The sequence below is a fragment of the Castor canadensis genome, chromosome 2 (assembly GCF_047511655.1).
Source record: "Castor canadensis chromosome 2, mCasCan1.hap1v2, whole genome shotgun sequence".
Lineage (NCBI taxonomy): Eukaryota > Metazoa > Chordata > Mammalia > Rodentia > Castoridae > Castor > Castor canadensis.
In genome coordinates this window covers 106,271,756-106,291,990 of record NC_133387.1, presented here as the reverse complement: position 1 = coordinate 106,291,990, position 20,235 = coordinate 106,271,756, and the positions used below count along the sequence as shown (strand labels likewise).

General features: G+C 41.0%; 1 protein-coding gene across 6 annotated transcripts; it reads right to left on the bottom strand.

Annotated features, from left to right (window-relative positions):
- Positions 1-356: 356 nt before the first annotated feature.
- Positions 357-18,800, bottom strand: LOC109689120 (uncharacterized). Of its 6 annotated transcripts, XM_074065473.1 has the most exons (7): positions 18,692-18,791; positions 18,134-18,172; positions 11,649-11,757; positions 10,328-10,506; positions 5,793-5,953; positions 4,211-4,303; positions 357-2,565 (listed from the first exon to the last, which is right to left on the bottom strand). In XM_074065473.1, the coding sequence occupies exons 5-7, from the start codon at positions 5,929-5,931 to the stop codon at positions 1,007-1,009; spliced, it is 1,791 nt and encodes a 596-aa protein (XP_073921574.1). In that variant the 5' UTR covers positions 5,932-5,953; positions 10,328-10,506; positions 11,649-11,757; positions 18,134-18,172; positions 18,692-18,791; the 3' UTR covers positions 357-1,006. The 6 variants fall into 6 exon arrangements, with proteins under 6 accessions (XP_073921574.1, XP_073921572.1, XP_073921570.1 ...); XM_074065471.1 differs by lacking the exon at positions 10,328-10,506; XM_074065469.1 differs by lacking the exons at positions 10,328-10,506; positions 11,649-11,757.
- Positions 18,801-20,235: the final 1,435 nt, after the last annotated feature.

The following is a 20,235-nucleotide window of genomic DNA, read 5'->3' as shown; positions in this document are numbered from 1 at the left end:
ACACCAATCACAGAGCTAAGGTTACAGCTGAGTACAGCTGTGGTGACACCTGGCTAAATAGTTGAGATGGAGTCTTGTGAAATCTTTACTCAGTGTGGCATCGAACCACAATCCTCCAATCTAAACATCTCAAATAACTTGTATTATAGGCTTCAGCCACTTCTTATGGACTCCCACATTTATTTCATTCCCCAAAACTTCATTTGGAGATGAAAGATGACAACATCGGTTGCTCTGCTGAATGAACTTTTTGATACACATGAACTGGACAACTCTCTCACGAACACCTCTCAAATTCATAAAGTGAGTAAGCAAAAGTGGCTGTGGGTGTTGAAAAGCACAGACCACACATAAAATGGCTGAACAGAGTAGGTATTTATTTCTCACATGTAACAAATGGAGGAAGCTGAGCCATCTGTTCTCTTCATTTCTATCTTAAATCACAGTGACTGAGGGCACATATGCTTCCAACACAAGTTGGGGATGACAGCAAGGTCATCGTTACATTTCAGGCTGGGATGTAATGTTCATCATTGTGTTTGAATCTACACACAGAGCTGTGAACGGTTGGCCAGCAGAAGTGGACGCAGAGAAACACAAATGGGTTCTGGAGGACACATAGCTAGTCTCGGCCATAGAGGATTTTCATACCGGGTAAATTCTCTGATGTATCCTGAGGTTTTATTTCTGAGAAAGTAATTCAACCTTCAAAGGCTAGTTTCTTGTGAGTGGTCTCACGCTTGCAGAGGAGTGACTTCTGGCCAAAGGTTTTTCCACCCTAACTACGCTGATAGGACATCTACCCAGTGTTAATTCTCTCAGGCTTGGTGAGTTGGGACTTCCAGCCAAAGGTTTTACAACACTCACTACACTGAAAGGGCTTCTCCCCAGGGTGAATTCTCATGCATGGTGATATCTGAATTCCAGACAAAGGATTTTCCACACTGATTACACTCATAAGGTTTCTGCTCAGAGTGAATTTTTTTATGCTGGGTGAGGCATAGCTTCAAGACAAAACATTTTCCACGTTGATTACACTGATAGGGCTCCTCCCCAGTGTGAATTCTCTCATGCTTGGTGAGTTGTGACTTCCAGTCAAGGTTTTACAACACTCACTACACTGATAGGGCTTCTCTCCAGTGTGAATTCTCTCATGCATGGTGAGGTCTGAATTCCAGGTAAAGGATTTTCCACAGTGGTTACACTGGTAAGTCTTCTCCTCAGAGTGAATTTTTTTATGCTGGTTGAGGTATGACTCCAAGGCAAAGGATTTTCCACACTGACTACACTGATAGGACTTCTCCACATTGTGAATTCTAACGTGCTTGATGAGTTGTGACTTCCACACAAAGGTTTTACAACACTGACTACACTGATAGGGCTTCTCCCCAGAATGAATTCTTTCATGCTCGGTGAGTCTTGACTTCCAGACAAAGGATTTTCCACACTGATTACAATGATAGGGCTTATTCCCAGTGTGAACTGTCTCATGCTTGGCAAGGTATGACTTCAAGCCAAAGGATTTTCCACATTGATTACAATGATATGGCTTCTCCCCAGTGTGAATGATCTCATGACAGGTGAGGTGTGCCTTACGACCATACGATTTTCCACACTGATTACACTGATAGGGTTTCTCCCTACTGTGAACTATTTCATGATTGGTGAGATGTGACTTCAAGCCAAAGGATTTTCCACACTGATTACACTGATAGGGCTTCTCCCCAGTGTGAATTCTCTGATGCATGCTGAGGTATGACTTCAAGCCAAAGGATTTTCCACACTGATTACACTGATAGGGCTTCTCCTCAGTGTGAATTCTCTCATGCCTGCTGAGGTGTGACTTCAAGCCAAATGATTTTCCACATTGATTACACTGATAGGGCTTCTCTCCAGTGTGAATTCTCTTGTGCTTGGTGAGTTCTGAGTTCTCACCAAAGGTTTCTCCACATTGATTACACTGATAGGGCTTCTCACCAGTGTAAATGCTTTCATGCTGGGTGAGAAGTGACTCCACGCCAAAGGATTTTTCACACTGACTACACTGATAGGGCTTCTCCCCAGTGTGCATTATCTCATGTATAGTGAGGGTTGACTTCTCATGAAAGGATGTTCCACACCTAATATACTGATAGGGCTCCTGCCCAGTGGGAATCATCTCATGCTGGGTGAGTCCATACTTCCAGACAAAGGATTTTCCACACTGATTACACTGACAGGGCTGCTCTCCAGTGTCAGTTATCTCATGCTTGGTGAGCTGTGATTTCTGGACTAAGAACTTTCTGCACTGATTACACTGACACGGTTTCTTACCTGTATGCATCCCCTCCGTCCTACTATTGAGATGCGTGTTCTCACATACATTCAACTCCTCAGGCGTCACTCCCAAAGAACCTGCGAGCTGTACAATCAAATTTGAAATATGGTGTGAACTCAAAGGAAAGGCCTCTCCTAACATAACCCTCTCCATAGTTGGTGTGTTGTTCATAGTGATTCCACTTTGCCACAAATGTCTATCTTGACGTTCCACACTGGTCTCAATTATGACATCCACACTTTGGACAACTAAAATGAGAAAAGAAGAAAATAGCCACATACATGAAAAACATCTAAGCATTTCTATGAAATGTGCATAGAAGATTCTACTCCTACTGGTGTAAGATTTCATAAAAATCACAACAGGTGTTGGCTAGCAAGTAAATCGTTTTCTTCCTACTGGATTAATGTAACATCACACTGACAGATTTTCATATGTTGAACTGTTTTTCCTTTCTTGTTTAATTTTTATTCCATGCCATAGTATTTGAATAAAATATTCATCAGCAGCCTAGTCATGATTCTCCATGGATGGCTTCTCCCCTGCCATTTCTTTTCCCCATTCATTTCCTCTACTGTTCTGACAATGTTGGGGTCTCATGCTGCTCTTCTTTGAATTATTCTACTTTAGAGGGTTCAAACATTTTCAGGATGAGCTACTTGCAGAATAGAATTGAGGTACAACTAACTGCCACTATGCTTCACTATGTTAAGTCTGGATTGTTCTCATTTATTACTAACTCCATGGGTAAACTGGTCTGCAAGTTGAAATAAATAATAGTAAATGAGTAATTTCCAAAACTGTGCTTTCAGGAGTCAAGTAGACCTTGACTGAGATTGTCATTTTCACCTATTATGTGTAAAATTTTGAAAACAAAACGTGAAACTTAAGCTCTCCCAAGGTAAAAAATAATCCCGCTATGAATGTCGTACACTGGAACACTACTTGACCAGCACACGAGTGGTACTGAGTTCATTCCCCAGCACAGAAAATTTAAACAAACATCACATAAGACAATCTTCTCTAACCAACCTTCCCATATGATCACATCTCATGTTTCTTTTTCTCACTTTAAATATTCCTCATGATCCTTATTTGACTATTTCAAATACATTAATTTTTCTCTCAGCAAACTGTAAATTCTATGGAAGAGACATTATTCTGTTACTTTCTGTCATTTGTACAACTATAAAATTCCCAGGATTTCAAAATCAGCTCTAATCGATTTGCTGAAGCATAAATAACTTGTGAATAAATGTCAGACAATATAAATCCATGAGAAGCTAGGCAGGGGGACAGATACATTCACTGGGGAGGGAGAAGAATGAAGATCAAGACGAGACCACCCAGGGTACATACCAGGAGTCTGTCAAAAAAAATGTTTTCAAAAACGTGCCAGAGGTAAACACAAATAATTCTAGCAAAGCAGATTTTGAGATTGGGAAGACACTGGATCAAAGGCAGTCCCACAAAAATAGTTCACAGGACCCCACCTCCAATATAATGACAGCAACATGGGCTGGAGGTGTGGCTCAAGTTGTACAACACCTGCTTTGGAAGCTCAAAGCCATGAATTCAAGCCCCAGCCCCACAAAAAAAAATTTTAAGTAATTTAAAAAATCCATCAGGATGGATGATGGGACAATTGAGAATACTGAGAATATAAAAAGCAAAGAAAAAGACATAAGATTAGGATTTAGATTTGGGATAAAAGGTAACAATATATGTGTGAGAGCCCTCCTTGCAATCTGATGAATGCAGAGGTTTGATGGGTAGAAGACTAATGTCCTCAGGTCTGCAATCGGGAAGATAGTTGATGAAATCAGCACAACACAGGCAACATTTGCTTGGCTCCACTGTCATGGCCTCCCCAGCCAGTATGCAGTGACTGACCTGGTAGGCTTAGGTTTGGAGGTTCTTTACTCATCCATGGCTCTGCTCCTTGCTCCAGCTTGAAGATCAGCTCAGGTTTGGTGATGCATTGCCCTGTACATCCAAACAAAGGGAAGGATATTGACAAATGAATAAGTGAGAATTTTTACCCCACCATCCTCTTCTGCAAGGATGGACATGTTCTGTCTGTGCTGCCATCAACAGAGCTGCTAGCCACATTGCTTACCAAACACTTGAAGAAGGATGAGTCTCACTGAGGAGCCACGTTTAAAATTTTGTTTAATTTCTTTCTCATTATTCTTTAAATGATATATTAGCATATTATAGTTGTATCAGGGATACACAGTGACATTTACAAAGTCCTTATAATATATCTTAGTTAGATTCACCACCTCCATGATTATCCTTTACCTCCCTCCGCCCATTGTCAAAAAACTTTCAATAGTTGTCATTGATCCATTTTCATATGCGAATACATAATACCTCTGAGACTTTCACCCGTTCCTAATGCCATACCAACACCTGGACTTGTTCTATCTTCTTGACCTTCATTTTCTTAAAAAAAGACATTTTTGTTTATGGTTATAAACAAAACGGTTATACAGGGAGTTTCATTGTGACATTTCCATATAACATATATACATACACATTTATATGTATATATGCATTATGTCATGAATTGATTCATGCCCTCCATTATTTTTTTTATTTTATTATTCATATGTGCATACAAGGCTTGGGTCATTTCTCACACCTGCCCCCACACAATCCCTTTCCACCCACTCTGTCCCCTCCCTCTCCCCCCACCCCCTCAATACCCAGCAGAAACTATTTTGCCCTTATTTCTAATTTTGTTGTAGAGAGAGTATAAGCCATAATAGCAAGGAACAAGGGTTTTTGCTGGTTGAGATAAGGATAGCTATACAGGGAATTGACGCACATTAATTTCCTGTGCGTGTGTGTTACCTTCTAGGTTAATTCTTTTTGATCTCACCTTTTCTCTAGTTCCAGGTCCCCTTTTCCTATTGGCCTCAGTTGCTTTTAAGGTATCTGCTTTAGTTTCCGTGCATTAAGGGCAACAAATGCTAGCTAGTTTTTTAGGTGTCTTACCTATCCTCACCCCTCCCTTGTGTGCTCTCGCTTTTATCATGTGCTCAAAGTCCAATCCCATTGTTGTGTTTGCCCTTGATATAATGTCCATATGAGGGAGAACATAGGATTTTTGGTCTTTTGGGCCAGGCTAACCTCACTCAGAATGATGTTCTCCAATTCTATCCATTTACCAGCGAATGATAACATTTCATTCTTCTTCATGGCTGCATAAAATTCCATTGTGTATAGATACCACATTTTCTTAATCCATTCTTCGGTGGTTGGCATGCCCTCCATGATTAATCACGTTTTTGAAGCAAGACTATCCCCAGCTTTGGAACTGTGCAATGAAGGGGAGCTCTACACTTTTCATGAGAGAGGGTGAATAACTGAATTCTTCATGGGATCGAACTGTGCATCTAAAGAGTTCTCATGTATTTACTAAGAAGACCACATTTGCTCCTAAGTAATACAGGGCAGTTTCACTCACCCAGGGACACCAGGCTGCTGTAGGTCTCCAGCATCACCTCCCTGTACAGGGTCCTCTGAGCATCGTCCAGGTCCCGCCACTCCTCCCAGGTAAAGTCCAAAGCCACATCCTCAAATGACACCAACTCTTGGAATGCCATCTTTGTTCTCAATTCACCAGCCCTAGAATATGAAAGTTCTGGTTTTTGTATGTGGGGGAGGGAGTGGAGGAGGGATTGTCATATACATTTTGTAAACAATGCAGTCTCTTTCGTACTCCATAGGATAAAGGAAAGTCACAGAAATGTACTGCCATTGTAATCATTTCCTAAATACTAAAAGTACTATAGCAAAGTTTAGTGATGCATCTAAAAACACTCATTTTGGTAGATATTCAAGTATGAGTAAAAATAGGCCTGGTGATACATGGCTGTAATCCCAGCAATGAAGAGAATAAGACAGGAGTAATAGGAATTCAAGGACAATCTGGGCTACATAGGTAATCAACTCTATTTTAAAAAAATATGAATAAAATTGAAGTGCCTTATGATCTGATTTGAAGATATTAAATATAAATAAAAACCCTCCATCTGATAGATGAATTCATTTACAGCTTAGGTGTAAATGAAGCAAGGAAGGAGAACATACAATTCTATTTTGCATGACGAATATGCACTTCACTGAGAATCATAAAAGCCTTTCCATTGCTAAAAACATGTTCTCATGGCTGCAAGACAACAGCAGAAGTCCACTCACAACCACACAAACAACACTCACCACATTAATGGAACTCCATAGAGTACTGTGTTGAGCTGAATGAACTGGACCATGATGAGAGATAAACACAATATGAAGGCACTGATTATGTACTCCATATACCAAAACAATCTCTAACAAGACATTTAATATGCTTGTTGTTTTCCAAAGACTTCTAAGGTAAAGTACGTACAAAGGCATCATAACATTTCTTTCCTAACTCCAAAAGATGCTAGTATTCACTCCAGGCATCTCTGCCATTTCCCAAACAACAGATGTAAAACGTGATGTCAGGTGAGCAAACTGAGCAGATCTACATTCCAACAGTTATCCCTGGGAGGAGAATTGGAAAGGTCTAAGGGAGAGTTAAAGAGTAAAAACAGAGTGGAACATCAGGTCACAAAGAAGTAGGACTGCAAAACAGAGAATTAATCTTAAAAAGGTGAAAAAAGAAAAGGGCAGGAACAGAATTTGGTTAAGAATTTGCTGAATAAAAATAAAAACATTTTATTTCTAGATAAAATGCATGATTGCTGCCTCTTACATACTGGCACTGTTACGTGAACTTTGGAAAATGAAAGAATACAACAGCAGGCTGGGTGCCTCTGGTTCACCCATATAATCCTACTTATGTTGCATGCAGAGATAAGTACGGTCCTGGTTCAAAGGCAGCCAGGGTAAATAGTTCATGATACCCTATTTCGAAAATACCCAACACACACACATACACACACACACACACACACACACACACACACACACACATACATAAGAAAACAAGAACAAAAGACCTTTCAAAGAAAATAAAAAACCAACATTAAAAAATGGGGCTGGCAGAGTGGCTCAAATAGTAGAGCACCTGCTTAGCAAGTACATGGCCCTGAGTTCAATCCCCATCACTGCCAAAAATGAATAAATACTGGTAATACAATAGCAGAAATGACACAGACTTGAATGTATCACATTTGGAATATCAGAGGCCACATGTATGGGATGGCCAACTGCCAATTACATACATGATTCCAGAGTTCAGAAGAGAGATGTAAGCTGAAGGCAAGAAAACTTGTTAATGAACAGAATTTTAGTCCTGCCTAAAGTTACCAGACTGAATAAACTGGATTGAGTTCTAAGAAGGAAAGTAAGAAGAAAAGAATATCAGGAAACTAGTATTTCCTGATAGGGGACAAGAAATACACTACAAAGAAAGAATATTCAGAGTTTGTCACAAAAGAATTTTAAAAGCTCAAGGTTAAGAAATCTAATGCTTTTATGTGGTGCATGGCTGTAATCCCAAGACTCAGGGAGCTGAGTCAGGAGGATCATGAGTTTGAGGCCAGCCTGGGCTACACAGTGAGACCCTATCTCAGAATCAAAAATGGAAAAAGGAACTTCACTAATATAATTAAATCTATTCACATTCTATGACAACAAATTGTTTCAATGGTTAACATTGACATTGAGAATGTTGTTTTTCAAATACCACACTGGGCCAGGCATGGTGGTATACACCTTGAACCCAAGTACTCACTAGGTGGAGAATGGAGGATCCAGTGTTCAAGCCCAGTCTAAGCAACAGAGGGACAATAAGGTCAGTATGAGCTCAAAAATATATAAATAAATGAAAATACAAATACGATCTTGTTATCAGTTGGGCTTTCATTAGGATATGAAATACCCTACAGGACCAGATGTGTAAGGCTAGGACTCAGCCCATAGAGAGACAAGCAGATGGTAGAATCTTTAAGAGGTCATGCAGGTCTGCCCTGGAGCAGATATTGAGACCTAGCCAATTCTTGTATCTCTTTCACATCCTGGGTATGAGGTAAGCAGCTTCCTCTGCCATGAGCTCCTGCCATGATGGACTTTTGAGCCTTGCACAGGCCTAAAGGCAGTGAGGCCAAGTGATGACACACTCCATGGCAACAGACAACATAAATCTTTCCACCTTTTAAGTTGATTGTCTCAGGTATTTTGACACAATGATAGAAAGTAGATAGACACGGGAAGCTATCGCTCCATCCCAATATCCAATTCACAGCTGAAGAAATCAAAAACAACACTTCTTCCTGGATCCAAACCAGAGTACAGGAGACAGAGGACACTGCAGCTGATAGTAGCCATCATAGAAAAACACAGCTTATCCTCCCCTATATCTTACCGTATTACCAAATTATTATTTCCAACAGTTTTTTTTATGTGGCATGACATGTCAGGCAATTAAGAAAATACTTCAAGGCATAGTAAAACAGCAAACACCACAATTTGAAGGGGCAGAGGATGCATCAGGAAGAGACATGGCATTAGATCCCTGAACAGGGTATGTACTGGACACAAAAGGATACCCAAAGAAAATATTACTGAAGATAATCATAACAAAAGAAACCAAAACAAATCCCTGAATCACTGTGTACATGTGGGTAACAAAACCAAATCAAGAGTCTGTCAGGATGTGGTAGTTTATACCTGTAATTATAGCTACTCAAGAGGCAGAGCTGTAGAGCATTGAGCTTTGATCTCAGCCCAGGCAACAGACACACTACATCCCAATTAATAAGCTGGGTGTGGTGGTAGCACCTGTGATCCCAGCTACAAGAGAGGTGACAAGCCACTGTGACGAGAGATGACAGCCACTGTCACCTATAGTAAACTTTTAGGTGTTTTTCCCTACTAAATGCTTCATGAATATTGCTGACATCTCATGCATACAATTATAACAGAACAATTTCTGGAAAGGAACTTGTGCAACCAGAAATCAGTTATACAACATCTGGTTGTCTGCTAATTGCCTTAAGGCCACTTGCAGAAACACCCAACCACATAAAAGCCAGCAAGACACCAGGCAACTGTACTCTTGACCTGCATGGCTCTAGCCCAGGTTTCTCCCTTGATGGTGTCACTTTCACCTCTAACTTTAAGTAAGCTTTGCCACACTTCCTTGTCTCTCAGATCAATTCTTTGATTGTGACCCCAGACAAGAGCCTGACCTAATTGCTAGGCCGCACATAACAACCAGAACCTGATTCAATCAACCTTCCTACTAGTGTCAAAACAGGAAGGAAAAGACTCTGGATGTACTGAGAGAGGCCAAGTACATTTTGAACTTTGGTGAAATGTGAGTAATTTGTGGCCAGAATACAAACTTCGTGCCACTAGTGACCTTCCAGTTGGGACAAGTGTTATCTTGTAGCTGACCACACCTCCCTGAAGTAGACCAGAGACACAATGAAACCCATAACGTACACAACACAAGCCATACTGCTCTGTCCAGTTCCCTGAACCTCAAAATTGTGACAGGTAAAGAGAAGTTCCATTTAAATCAGTAAGTTTTTGAGATGCAACACCTTAAACATCACTAGAGACCACAGCAAGTACCTTAGATTGAAACATGGACTTTGGAGACTTAGATTTAACTTTAGGATCCAAATAAGTGAATACTAAAGCACATTTCACAATTATATTCTGTCTCAAAATACAACTGTCAATTTAAAATGTTCAGCTAATGAAGCTATCACTTTTTATTCTTAACCACCTATAAACTACAGTTATACTCCAGAAACATAACCATACCTGGAACAAACATACATTTTTTGTTATTCATTCACAAATAGTTAGCTAAAATATCAGAGAAATTAAATGCAGTCTTTAAAGGACTTTGTACACATCACAGATCCTTTGGAAGTACATGAAACTGTATATTAAGAAAAAGTACAATTAGAGTCACTGACAAATGTATTTAAACAAGTTTGAAATTATGAAAATTTATGTTACTGGTTATCATTCTTTGCATATTTTTTCATTCACCTTTTCTCCAGTGTGTACCACTAACTCCTGAATGCTTTTGTCTAGGGCACTGCTGAGGATGTCACCATGTGTTCTCTTTAGAGGCACTGTTCTGTGCAAACACACTCTTCAGGTTTGGCCAGGAATGACAGCTCCAGTTATAATGTTTATTCATGAGCATGGTCAGATCCCTATCTGCACTATATTCAAACAGTAGGACAAAATGAAAAGAATAAACAAAAGTTGCACAAGTTGACTCCAGATGAGATTAGACCTGACAGAAAGGGAGGAGTCCTGGAAAAAATACAACTTTTCAGGGTTGGATCACTGGCAGGACAGCTGTGCTACTGTATGTAAGGAAGTGTAAACCACCTACTGAGAAGACTGGGGCCCAGGATGGAGCACTTGGTTGAGTTCTGTTAAGGAGCAGAAAAAGCAGAAGAATTCAGGAATACAGAAGACATGGTGAAAAATGTTGTGACAGGGACTAACAAAGAATGTCAAGGAGCACATCGCAAATACTAGCTTCAAATCTGGCAAATGACAGTGATACAGGACAAATGAACAGTCAGAATGCCTGCAGGGAATTGTGATTTTGAACAGTGCGTACATGTGCATGTGGGACGACAGACAGGTAAAGAGCACTGAACAACTTATGGCAACTCAATCATCAAGATATTCCAGGTTTTGTCGACAAATCAAATATGGCCTTCCAAAAGCTGCCTGGGACCACATTACTTTAACAACTCCTGAAAAACTTATTAAGAGAGAATTGCCTTAGCACCAGATAACCATTTCCACTGCAGAACATATGAAGTGGTATTTCCAGGTTGGTCATGAACAACTCACTATACCATCTGTAAAAGCAAGTAATGTGTTAGCCTTTGGTGAAGTTTTTATGTCCCATGAGAAGTCAGCATGCTCTCTTATCAGATAGCACTCAAATCACATAACAAATGTACCCTCCCCTTGTTATGGCATCAGAAAGACCAGAGATCGGGCCAGGCATGGTGGCACATACTTGTATCCCTAGATATTCTGGAGTCAGAGATAGGAAGATTGTGGTTCAAAACTAGCAGGAGCAAAAAAGTTAGCAACACATTTCTCAAAAAACAAGCTGGATATGGTGCATCACATCTATATTCCCAGAAATGAAGGAGGTGGAGGTAGGGGGATTATGAAACCCTAGTTAAAAACACGAGAACCTACCTAAAAGCAACAAAGAGAAAAGGGCGGGGGCCATGGCTCAAGTGGTAGAACACATGTCTAAAAAGCACAAGGTATTCAAACCTCAATACTGTACTCCCCACCAAAAAAAGTCTGAAGACAAATTTGTACTCACCAGGGATGATTTTACCAGCATAAACCTTGCCTATAGTTGGTGAAGTGGTTGAAGTGGTAGAACGCCGGCCTAGCAAGTGGTAGTGTGGCTCTCAGTTCAAACCCCAGTACTACAAAAAAAAAAAAAAACAGAAAAGAAAAACCCCTGCCTATGTCTACATGCTAACTCTATCTTATTTATGTGCATCACCCTGAAGCTGTTTTACTCATTTCTACCATTCCATTTTTATTCACAGACTTCACAAAGCTCATAAAGTACTATGTAAAACAAAGTGAAGAATAAATACACAACTCACCAGAAATTGGTTCATTTTTATTTCTCTTAGAAGCACATTCTGGAGATGTAGCTGAGAGAACAGCAAACTTATGACTCAACAGACATTGTCTGGTCCTGATTCTCCTGCTCAAAACTCTACACATTAGCAGGAAATACACACACACACACACATCTCTCCATATGAGAATAGTTCCTTATCCAAGAAAAGGCAACAAAGACCCTAATGAAGACATACCCACACGTCCATTAATTGGTAGAGACTAAACATAAAATTTATCATTGGGCCAGACGCTGGTGGCTCACACCTGGAATCCAAGCTACTGAGGAGAGATAAGGAGTGATAGGTACCAGTTAGACAAAAGCAGTACCCAAAAGAGGGGACAGGGAAATTATATTACTTTAATAAATATTTAAGGAAGAGACTCTGACATTGGAACCACGAGAGCCAGAACAGCTAGCTCTCTCCCATGTCCTTTTAGATGCTAAGTTACAGGAACAGGGAAACACAGAGGAGCTACCTGCTTCTGCTTACCCCTGGGAGATGTTAAGGAGCTGCAAGGATCTTTAGATGGGTGGAGAATAACCAAAGGAAAATTCTAAAGCACACCTACTGTCTCTTGTGACTTGAGTGGGATGTGGGTGGGACTGGATGTGAAAAGGGAGGCTGACCACTCCCTGTTTTAACAGATGTCTCAGCCACCCAGACCAATTATATTTGACCACAGGTGTTTCCCCAGCTCTCCAGTACAAGACTTATGAAATGGGGCCCAGAATTTTGAGTTTATGCTCCCATTTCCTGAATAGGGAACAGGAAATCTCTGTGTGTTTCTCTCTCTTTCTCTCTATCTCTCTCTCTCTCTCCATCTGTCTCTGTCTCTCTCTCTTCCTCTCTCTCTTGTCTCTTTCTCCCTGTCTGTCCCTCTCTTTCCATGTCTCTACCTCTCTCTCTCTTCTCTATCTCTCTCTCTCTCTCTCTCTCTCTCTCTCCACCCCCACCACCTCCCTTGCTCTCACTCTAGAGAAAAATGTACTTTTCATCTGTTGAAAGTGTAATGCTTTCCTAATAAAACCATACAAAGAATCAAAAAAACAAAAAGCTGGTTCTCCGACAAAATAAACAAGATTGACAGAAACCTGGCAAACCTGACTAACATGAGGGGAGAAAATCACATATCAATAAAATCAGAAGTGTAAAGGGGAGATGACAACAAACACCACAGAAATCCAAGGAATCATCAGAAAGTACTTTGAGAACATGTATTCCAAAACATTTGAAATTCTTGAAGAAATGGGCACATTTCTAGATACTTACGAACATCCAAAATTGAACCAAGAGGATATTAACCACCTGAATAGATCTATAACCCAAAATGAAATTGAAGCAGCAGTAAAGAGTCTCCGAGAAAAGAAAAGTACAGGACCTGACAGATTCTCTGTTGAATTCTATCAGAACTTTAAAGAAACTCTCTCTACAACAAAATTAGAAATAAGGGAAAATAGTTTCTGCTGGGTATTGAGGGAGTGAGGGGGAGAGGGAGTGGGCAGAGTGGGTGGTAAGGGAGGGAGTGGGGGCAGGGGGAAGAAATGACCCAAGCCTTGTATGCACATATGAATAATAAAATAAATAAAAAAGAAAGGTATAGCAAGAAAAAAAAAAAGAACTTTAAAGAAGAACACCAACTCTCCTTAAAATTTTCCATGAAATAGAAAGAAAAGGAACACTGCCTAACTAATTCTAGGAAGACAGTTTTACACTCATCCCAAAACCAAAGGCACGTCCAAAAAGGAGAACTAAAGGCCATTCGCCTTCATGAACACTGATGCAAAAATCCTCTATTAAAAAAATGGCAAACTGAATCCAACAACCTATCAGAAAGATCATTCACCACAACCAAGTCAGTTCATCCCAGGGATACAGGGGTGCAATTCTATAAATGTAGTACACCACATCAATAGAAGCAAAGACAAAAACCACTTCATCATCCCAATAGATTCAGAAAAAGCCTTTGACAAGATCCAACACAACTTAATGATAAAAGCTCTAAGAAAACTAGGAATAGAAGGAATGTACCTCAACACTGTAAAGACAATATATGCCAAACTTATAGCCAACATCATACATACTGAAGAAAAACTGAAACCATTTCCCCTAAAATCAGTAATGAGAAAAGGGTGCCCACTATCTCCACTCCTATTCAACATACTCCTGGAATGCCTATCCAGAACAATTAGGCAAGGAGAAATAAAAGGATACCAATACATAAAGAAACTATCAAAATATCCCTATTTGCAGATGACATGATCCTATACCTTAAAGACCAAAAAACTCTACCCCAAAATTCATAGACAGCATAAACAGCTTCAGCAAGGTGGTAGGAAACAAAATCAACTTACAAACTCATTAGCTTTTCTATACACCAACAACAAACAAAGTGAGAAAGAATACATGGAAACAATTCCATTCATAATAGCCTCAAAAAAAACAAATACCTAGGAAAAACAACATATTATGTGAATGATCACTACAAGGAGAACTACCAACCACTGAAGAAAGAGATCGAGGAAGATTACAGAAGGTGGGAAGATCTCCCATGCTCATGGATTGGTAGAATCAACACAGTAAAAATACTACCAAAAGCAATCTACATGTTTAATGCAATTCCCATCAAAATCCCAATGACATACATCACACAGATTGAAAAATCTACCCTAAAGTTCATTTGGAAACACAAGAGACCACAAATAGCCAAGGCAATACTCAGCAAAAAGAGCAATGCTGGAGGTATCACAATACCCGACTTCAACTATATTATAAAGCAATAGCAATAAAAAGAGGAAGTAGCAGTACAAAAACAGATACAAAGACCAGTGAAACAGAACAAAGAACCCAGATACGAATCCACACAACTATACCCACCTTATTGTTCACAAAGGCGGCAAAGATATTCAATGGAGAAAAGACAGCCTCTTCAACAAATGTTGCTGGGAAAATGGTTATATCTACCTGCAGAAAACTGAAACTAGATCCATGTTTATCACCCTGTACTAGCATCAACTCAAAATGAATCAAGGAACTTAATATCACACCTGAAACTCTGAACTTAGTACAGGAAAGAGAGAGAACACTCTGGAAACAATAGGTATAGGCAAGGACTTCCTCAACAGAACCCCAGCAGCTCAGCAACTAAGAGAGAGGTTGGGAAAAATGTGACTACATAAAATTAAAAAGCTTCTGCCCAACAAAAGAATTGGTTTCTAAACTGAAGAGAACACCCACAGATAGGGAGAAAATATTTGCTGGCTATACATCAGACAAAGGACTGATAACCAGAATATACAGGGAACTCAAAAAGCTAAACTCCCCCCAAAATCAATGAACCAATAAAGAAACGGGCAGCTGAACTAACAGAACTTTCCCAAAAGAAGAAATTCAAATGGCCAGAAAACACATGAAAAAATGCTCACCATCTCTGGCCATAAAGGAAATGCAAATAAAAACCAAACTAAGATTCTACCTCAACCTTGTTAGAGTAGCTATCATCAAAAACAGAAACAACAAACGCTGGCAAGGATGTGGGGAAAAGGAACCCTCATACACTGTTGGTAGGAATGCAAGCTAGTACAACCACTCTGGAAAACAATATGGAGGCTTCTTTTTTTTTTTTTTTTTTTTCTTTTTTTATAAAATTTTTTATTAGGATACATTCATTATACATGGGGGATTCAAAGTGACAATTCCAATCAGACTTATATTGTACATTATTTGCATTTCCCCCCTTATCTCTCCCCTCAGTCCCCTCCCCACCCCACCCAAAGCAATTGCAATACAAGGTTTCTTAGATCTGTTTCATCACCCATATACTGTCCACCTTAATCTCCTTCCTTCACCCTCCCTCCCCACTAGTATCCCCCTGCCTTTTTTTCCATTTTTTTTTTTTTTGTTTTTTTTTCATTTTTCTTTTATTATTCATGTGTGCATACAAGGCTTGGTTCATTTCTCCCCCCTGCCCCCACCCCCTCCCTTACCACCCACTCCGCCCCCTCCCGCTCCCCCCCTCAATACCCAGCAGAAACTATTTTGCCCTTATCTCTAATTTTGTTGTAGAGAGAGTATAAGCAATAATAGGAAGGAACAAGGGGTTTTGCTGGTTGAGATAAGGATAGCTGTACAGGGCATTGACTCACATTGATTTCCTGTGTGTGGGTGTTACCTTCTAGGTTAATTCTTTTTGATCTAACCTTTTCTCTAGTTCCTGGTCCCCTTTTCCTATTGGCCTCAGTTGCTTTAAGGTATCTGCTTTAGTTTCTCTGCGTTAAGGGCAACAAATGCTAGCTAGTTTTTTAGGTGGCTTCTTAAAAAACTAAATGATCCAGCAATCCCACTCCTAGGCATATACCCAAAGGAATGCAATGCAGGTTACTCTACAGGCACCTGCACACCCATGTTTTCTTTTTTTTTCTTCCTTTACCCAAATCTCCAAGTGGTAAGATTTTCTTTTATTTATATGTGCATACAATGTTTGGGTCATTTCTTCCCCCTTCCCCCACCCTGCCCACCCTCTCACCCCCACCCCCTCACTACCAGGCAGAAACTATTTTGCCCTCATCTCTAATTTTGTTGCAGAGAGAGCATAAGCAATAATAGGAAGGACCAAGGATTTTTGCTAGTTTAGATAAGGATAGCTATGCAGGGAGTTGACTTGCATTGCTTTCACACCCATGTTTATTGCATCGATATTCACAATAAACTTATGGAAACAGCCAAGATGCCCCACAACTCACGAATGGATTAAGAAAATGTGGTATTTATACACAATGGAATTTTACAAAGCCATGAAGAATGGAAACTTGTCATTTGCAGTTAAATGGATGGAACTGGAGAACATAACCTTAAGTGAACTTACCAGGCTCAGAAATACAAAAATTGTATGTTCTCCCTCATTTGCGGACTTCAGATCTAAAACAAATGCTAAGACGAGAACAAATACAGGAGGAATAGGGAAAGGTAGGAAAGCAAAAATTTAAATGTGTTTGGTGTCCACATTGCAGAGGATCTAATGCAGTAACCTTAAAACGACAGAGGTAAATATGGGAAGGTGACCAGGAAGAAAGGAAGAGGTCTGGGAGAGATGAATCAAAACAGGCTGTAATACACTTGGGCATGGAAGCAATGCTAGGAATCTCTGTGGATAGCTATCCTTATCCAACAAGCAAAAACGCTGTTTTTCTTATTATTGTTTTTGTTTCCTCTTCAACAAAACTGCAGAAAAGGGCAGAACAGATTCTGCCTGGAAGAAAGGTGGATGTGGGGAGAGGGAGAGGGCAGTGGGCAGGGGTTAGAAATGGCCCAAACAAAGTATGCACATATGAATACATGAATAAAGAAAAAAAAATTTTTTTAAGAACCAGCTAATTTTCAGGACCATGTTTCTGGTAACAGGAGGGCTGCGGTTAGCAGTCAGCCTTAGGCAAATAATTCCAGAGACCTTATCTCAAAAATTCCCATCAGAAAAAAAAAAGGGTTAGGAGAGTGGCTCAAGTAGGAACCTTGAAGCCCTGAATTAAAACTCCACTCCCAGACCAAAAAAAAAAATTACAATTAAAATAGGACTGATTAACACAATCAACTGACTCAGCAATAAATAATAATCGCAGTTCGAAACCAGCCAGGGAAATGTTCTTGAGGCCACATCTCCAAAATAACCAGACCAAGGGCTGGCAGGATCCCTAAAGTTGCAAGAGTGACTGCCCAGCAAACACGACGCTCTGAATTCAAACCCCACTAATACAGAAACAGAGAGAGGAGGGGGAGAGGGAGAGAGCCAGAGAGAGAGATAGAGAGAAACATATTTTAAACAAACATTATGTCTTCGCTAAAAATACATCGGGAGCCCAAGCACGACAATGACAAAATTTAAACGTGTACGATTCAAAAACAAATGCACACGGGGACTGGATGTGTGGGTACATGTCCTCAATTCCAGCTACACAGGAAGTTGAGGTAGGAAGAAGATCAGGGTCTGAGGATTTCCCGAGGCAAAAGCAAGCACTCTTTGAGGACTGGGGTGTGCCTCCAGTGGTAAAGCTGCTTCCTTCAAGGCCCTGAGTACAACTACCACCATCGCGAAACAAACAAACAAAAGGTTATGGTAAAGAGACCCAGTCTGAAAAATTCACTACAAGCAAAAAGGGATGCGGGTGTAGCTCACGTGTGCAAAGCTTGCGATGCCCTGGTCCAAATCCCAGTACTGCCAAAAAAAGAAAAAATAAAATGACTTGGGTTATAGGAGGAACTAATTACTTCCCACGGGACTCCAGAAGCACAGCCCCACTGTAATTCCTCCTCTTTTCATAGAGACATGCATGCTGCAACTCAGCATTTTTGCTGATGCCCGTGCATTACAAATGCACCTGGAATTGGGAACACTGTGCCCGGGACAGTTCCAAGGAGACCCTCCACGCACCCGCAAGGCAACGATCTGCAATGTGCCACTGTCGCGGCCTGGCCACGAGGACGCCACAAGATGTGACAGGACCAAGTGAGCAAAGGCTTTGCTCCAAGGTGCGCCTTCCTGGCCGCAGTCACACTGCAGGCGCGCGGCCGAGCAGTGACACACATGGCTGCCGCGACTTTCCCTCCCAGCCCGGCTCGGCTCCGTCCGCCATCTGTATCACAGACCGGGGACGACCACCTGCGGTTCTGCCTAAACCTCCTCAGGGTCGCCGCTCCTGCACGCCAGGGTCCCCGTGGTGGGTTTCTCTCTCACCATAATACAGCCCTTCTGAGATTCAGTGGACGAATTCAAAGCCCCACCTCAGCTTCCTCAGACAGCAGGTCTGGAACTTCCGGGAATAAACTTCCGGGAGGAAACTAGAAGGAGCAGGGCAGCGCCTGCGCAGAAGAAATCCGGAAGACCACTGCTGTTGGTGCTGGTGACTGGAATGGGGGAGACTACATTTCCCACAAGCCATTGCGAAGGTCCCACAAGGCCAAGGGACACTTCATCTCCCTAAAGGTCTTACTGCAATTAGAGGAGCATGAGCTGCTTTAGGATTGGTCCATAGCACGCGATAGACGTGTGCATTCCTGCTTCTTTATTAAATTATGCTCTCACAATCCAGCACATTCTGGGAAAAATAGTTTAAAACTTTTAGCTTAAATGTATTGTGCCTGAACGTTGGCTCAAGCCTGCTATTCCAGACACCAAGCTAAGGATTTGGGTTGGAGGCCAGCTATGGCAAAATTTCTAAAGACCCCCATCTTCATGGACGCTTCTGTGCCTCAATTTATCCATCGGCTGTCCAGGGGGTCCCTGGAATTACTGGCATAGGATTTCATGATGCACAATGTGAGATTCTGACCTCAAAGAGCTCCTGCCAGGAGAGGCAATGGCATCTAGAAGACAGAGGGAAAACACGCCACCCCGCCCAGCTGAGTAAATTCCTGTCTCCAAACAATCTTTTAAAATACGGGGGAGAAAGACGAGGTGCTGGGGCAGAGCCTGGCCACTGGAAAGGAAAATTTTAAGTAGCAAAGAAGTTCATGAGGATCTCGCAGGGCCTGCAATATTGCAGCCAGAGCAGTGCCAATGTCATTGGTATTCAATAATTATGAATATCACAGGGAAAAGTAGCAACACTGGATATCTTATTTTAGGACTCTAAAATAAGAGACTGCAGAAACAGTCTGGCCTCTGGAGTCAGACTCTTGTCCTACAGTCTTTGTACAGATGAGCCTCAGTGCCAGGATGAATAAAATGGGCTTTAGTGGTACTCATAACTCCATAAAACTGTTAGGATCAATACAGTATTTAGTAAATGATAGCTGCTGTTGACTGTGTTACATTGAAGACAGTGAAGATGCCAGTATTTGGGTTGGACCTGCATTGTTCACCTACTGGTACAGAAGCAGGCTAAGATAGGGAGAGACCAGGACTCTTCTGACTTAATATTACATTTCAGGTTGAACATTTTTCTCCCTCTCTGAGCCTTCCTTTCCATTGCAAATATGTGCAGATTGTTCACACCTTAGGTTAAACCACCACTTTAGCCCAGAGGCCACAGAAAGCCTTCCCTATGCATTGATTTTTGGTGATCAAAAACCAACTAGGTTTTTCCTCTCCCATAGGTTAACACAGGTTTTTAAATCACCTGGAAACATGGAGCGCTCTCTGTGCTTCCACCTCATACCTGCCCCTCCATGGCCTCTTGTAACTTTTTCCCTAACCTTTCATAAACCTTTATGATCACCCTCAGAATGTCTGCATATCCTGCCTGGATGCCTCCACGTGGGAAATAAGGATCTGCAATT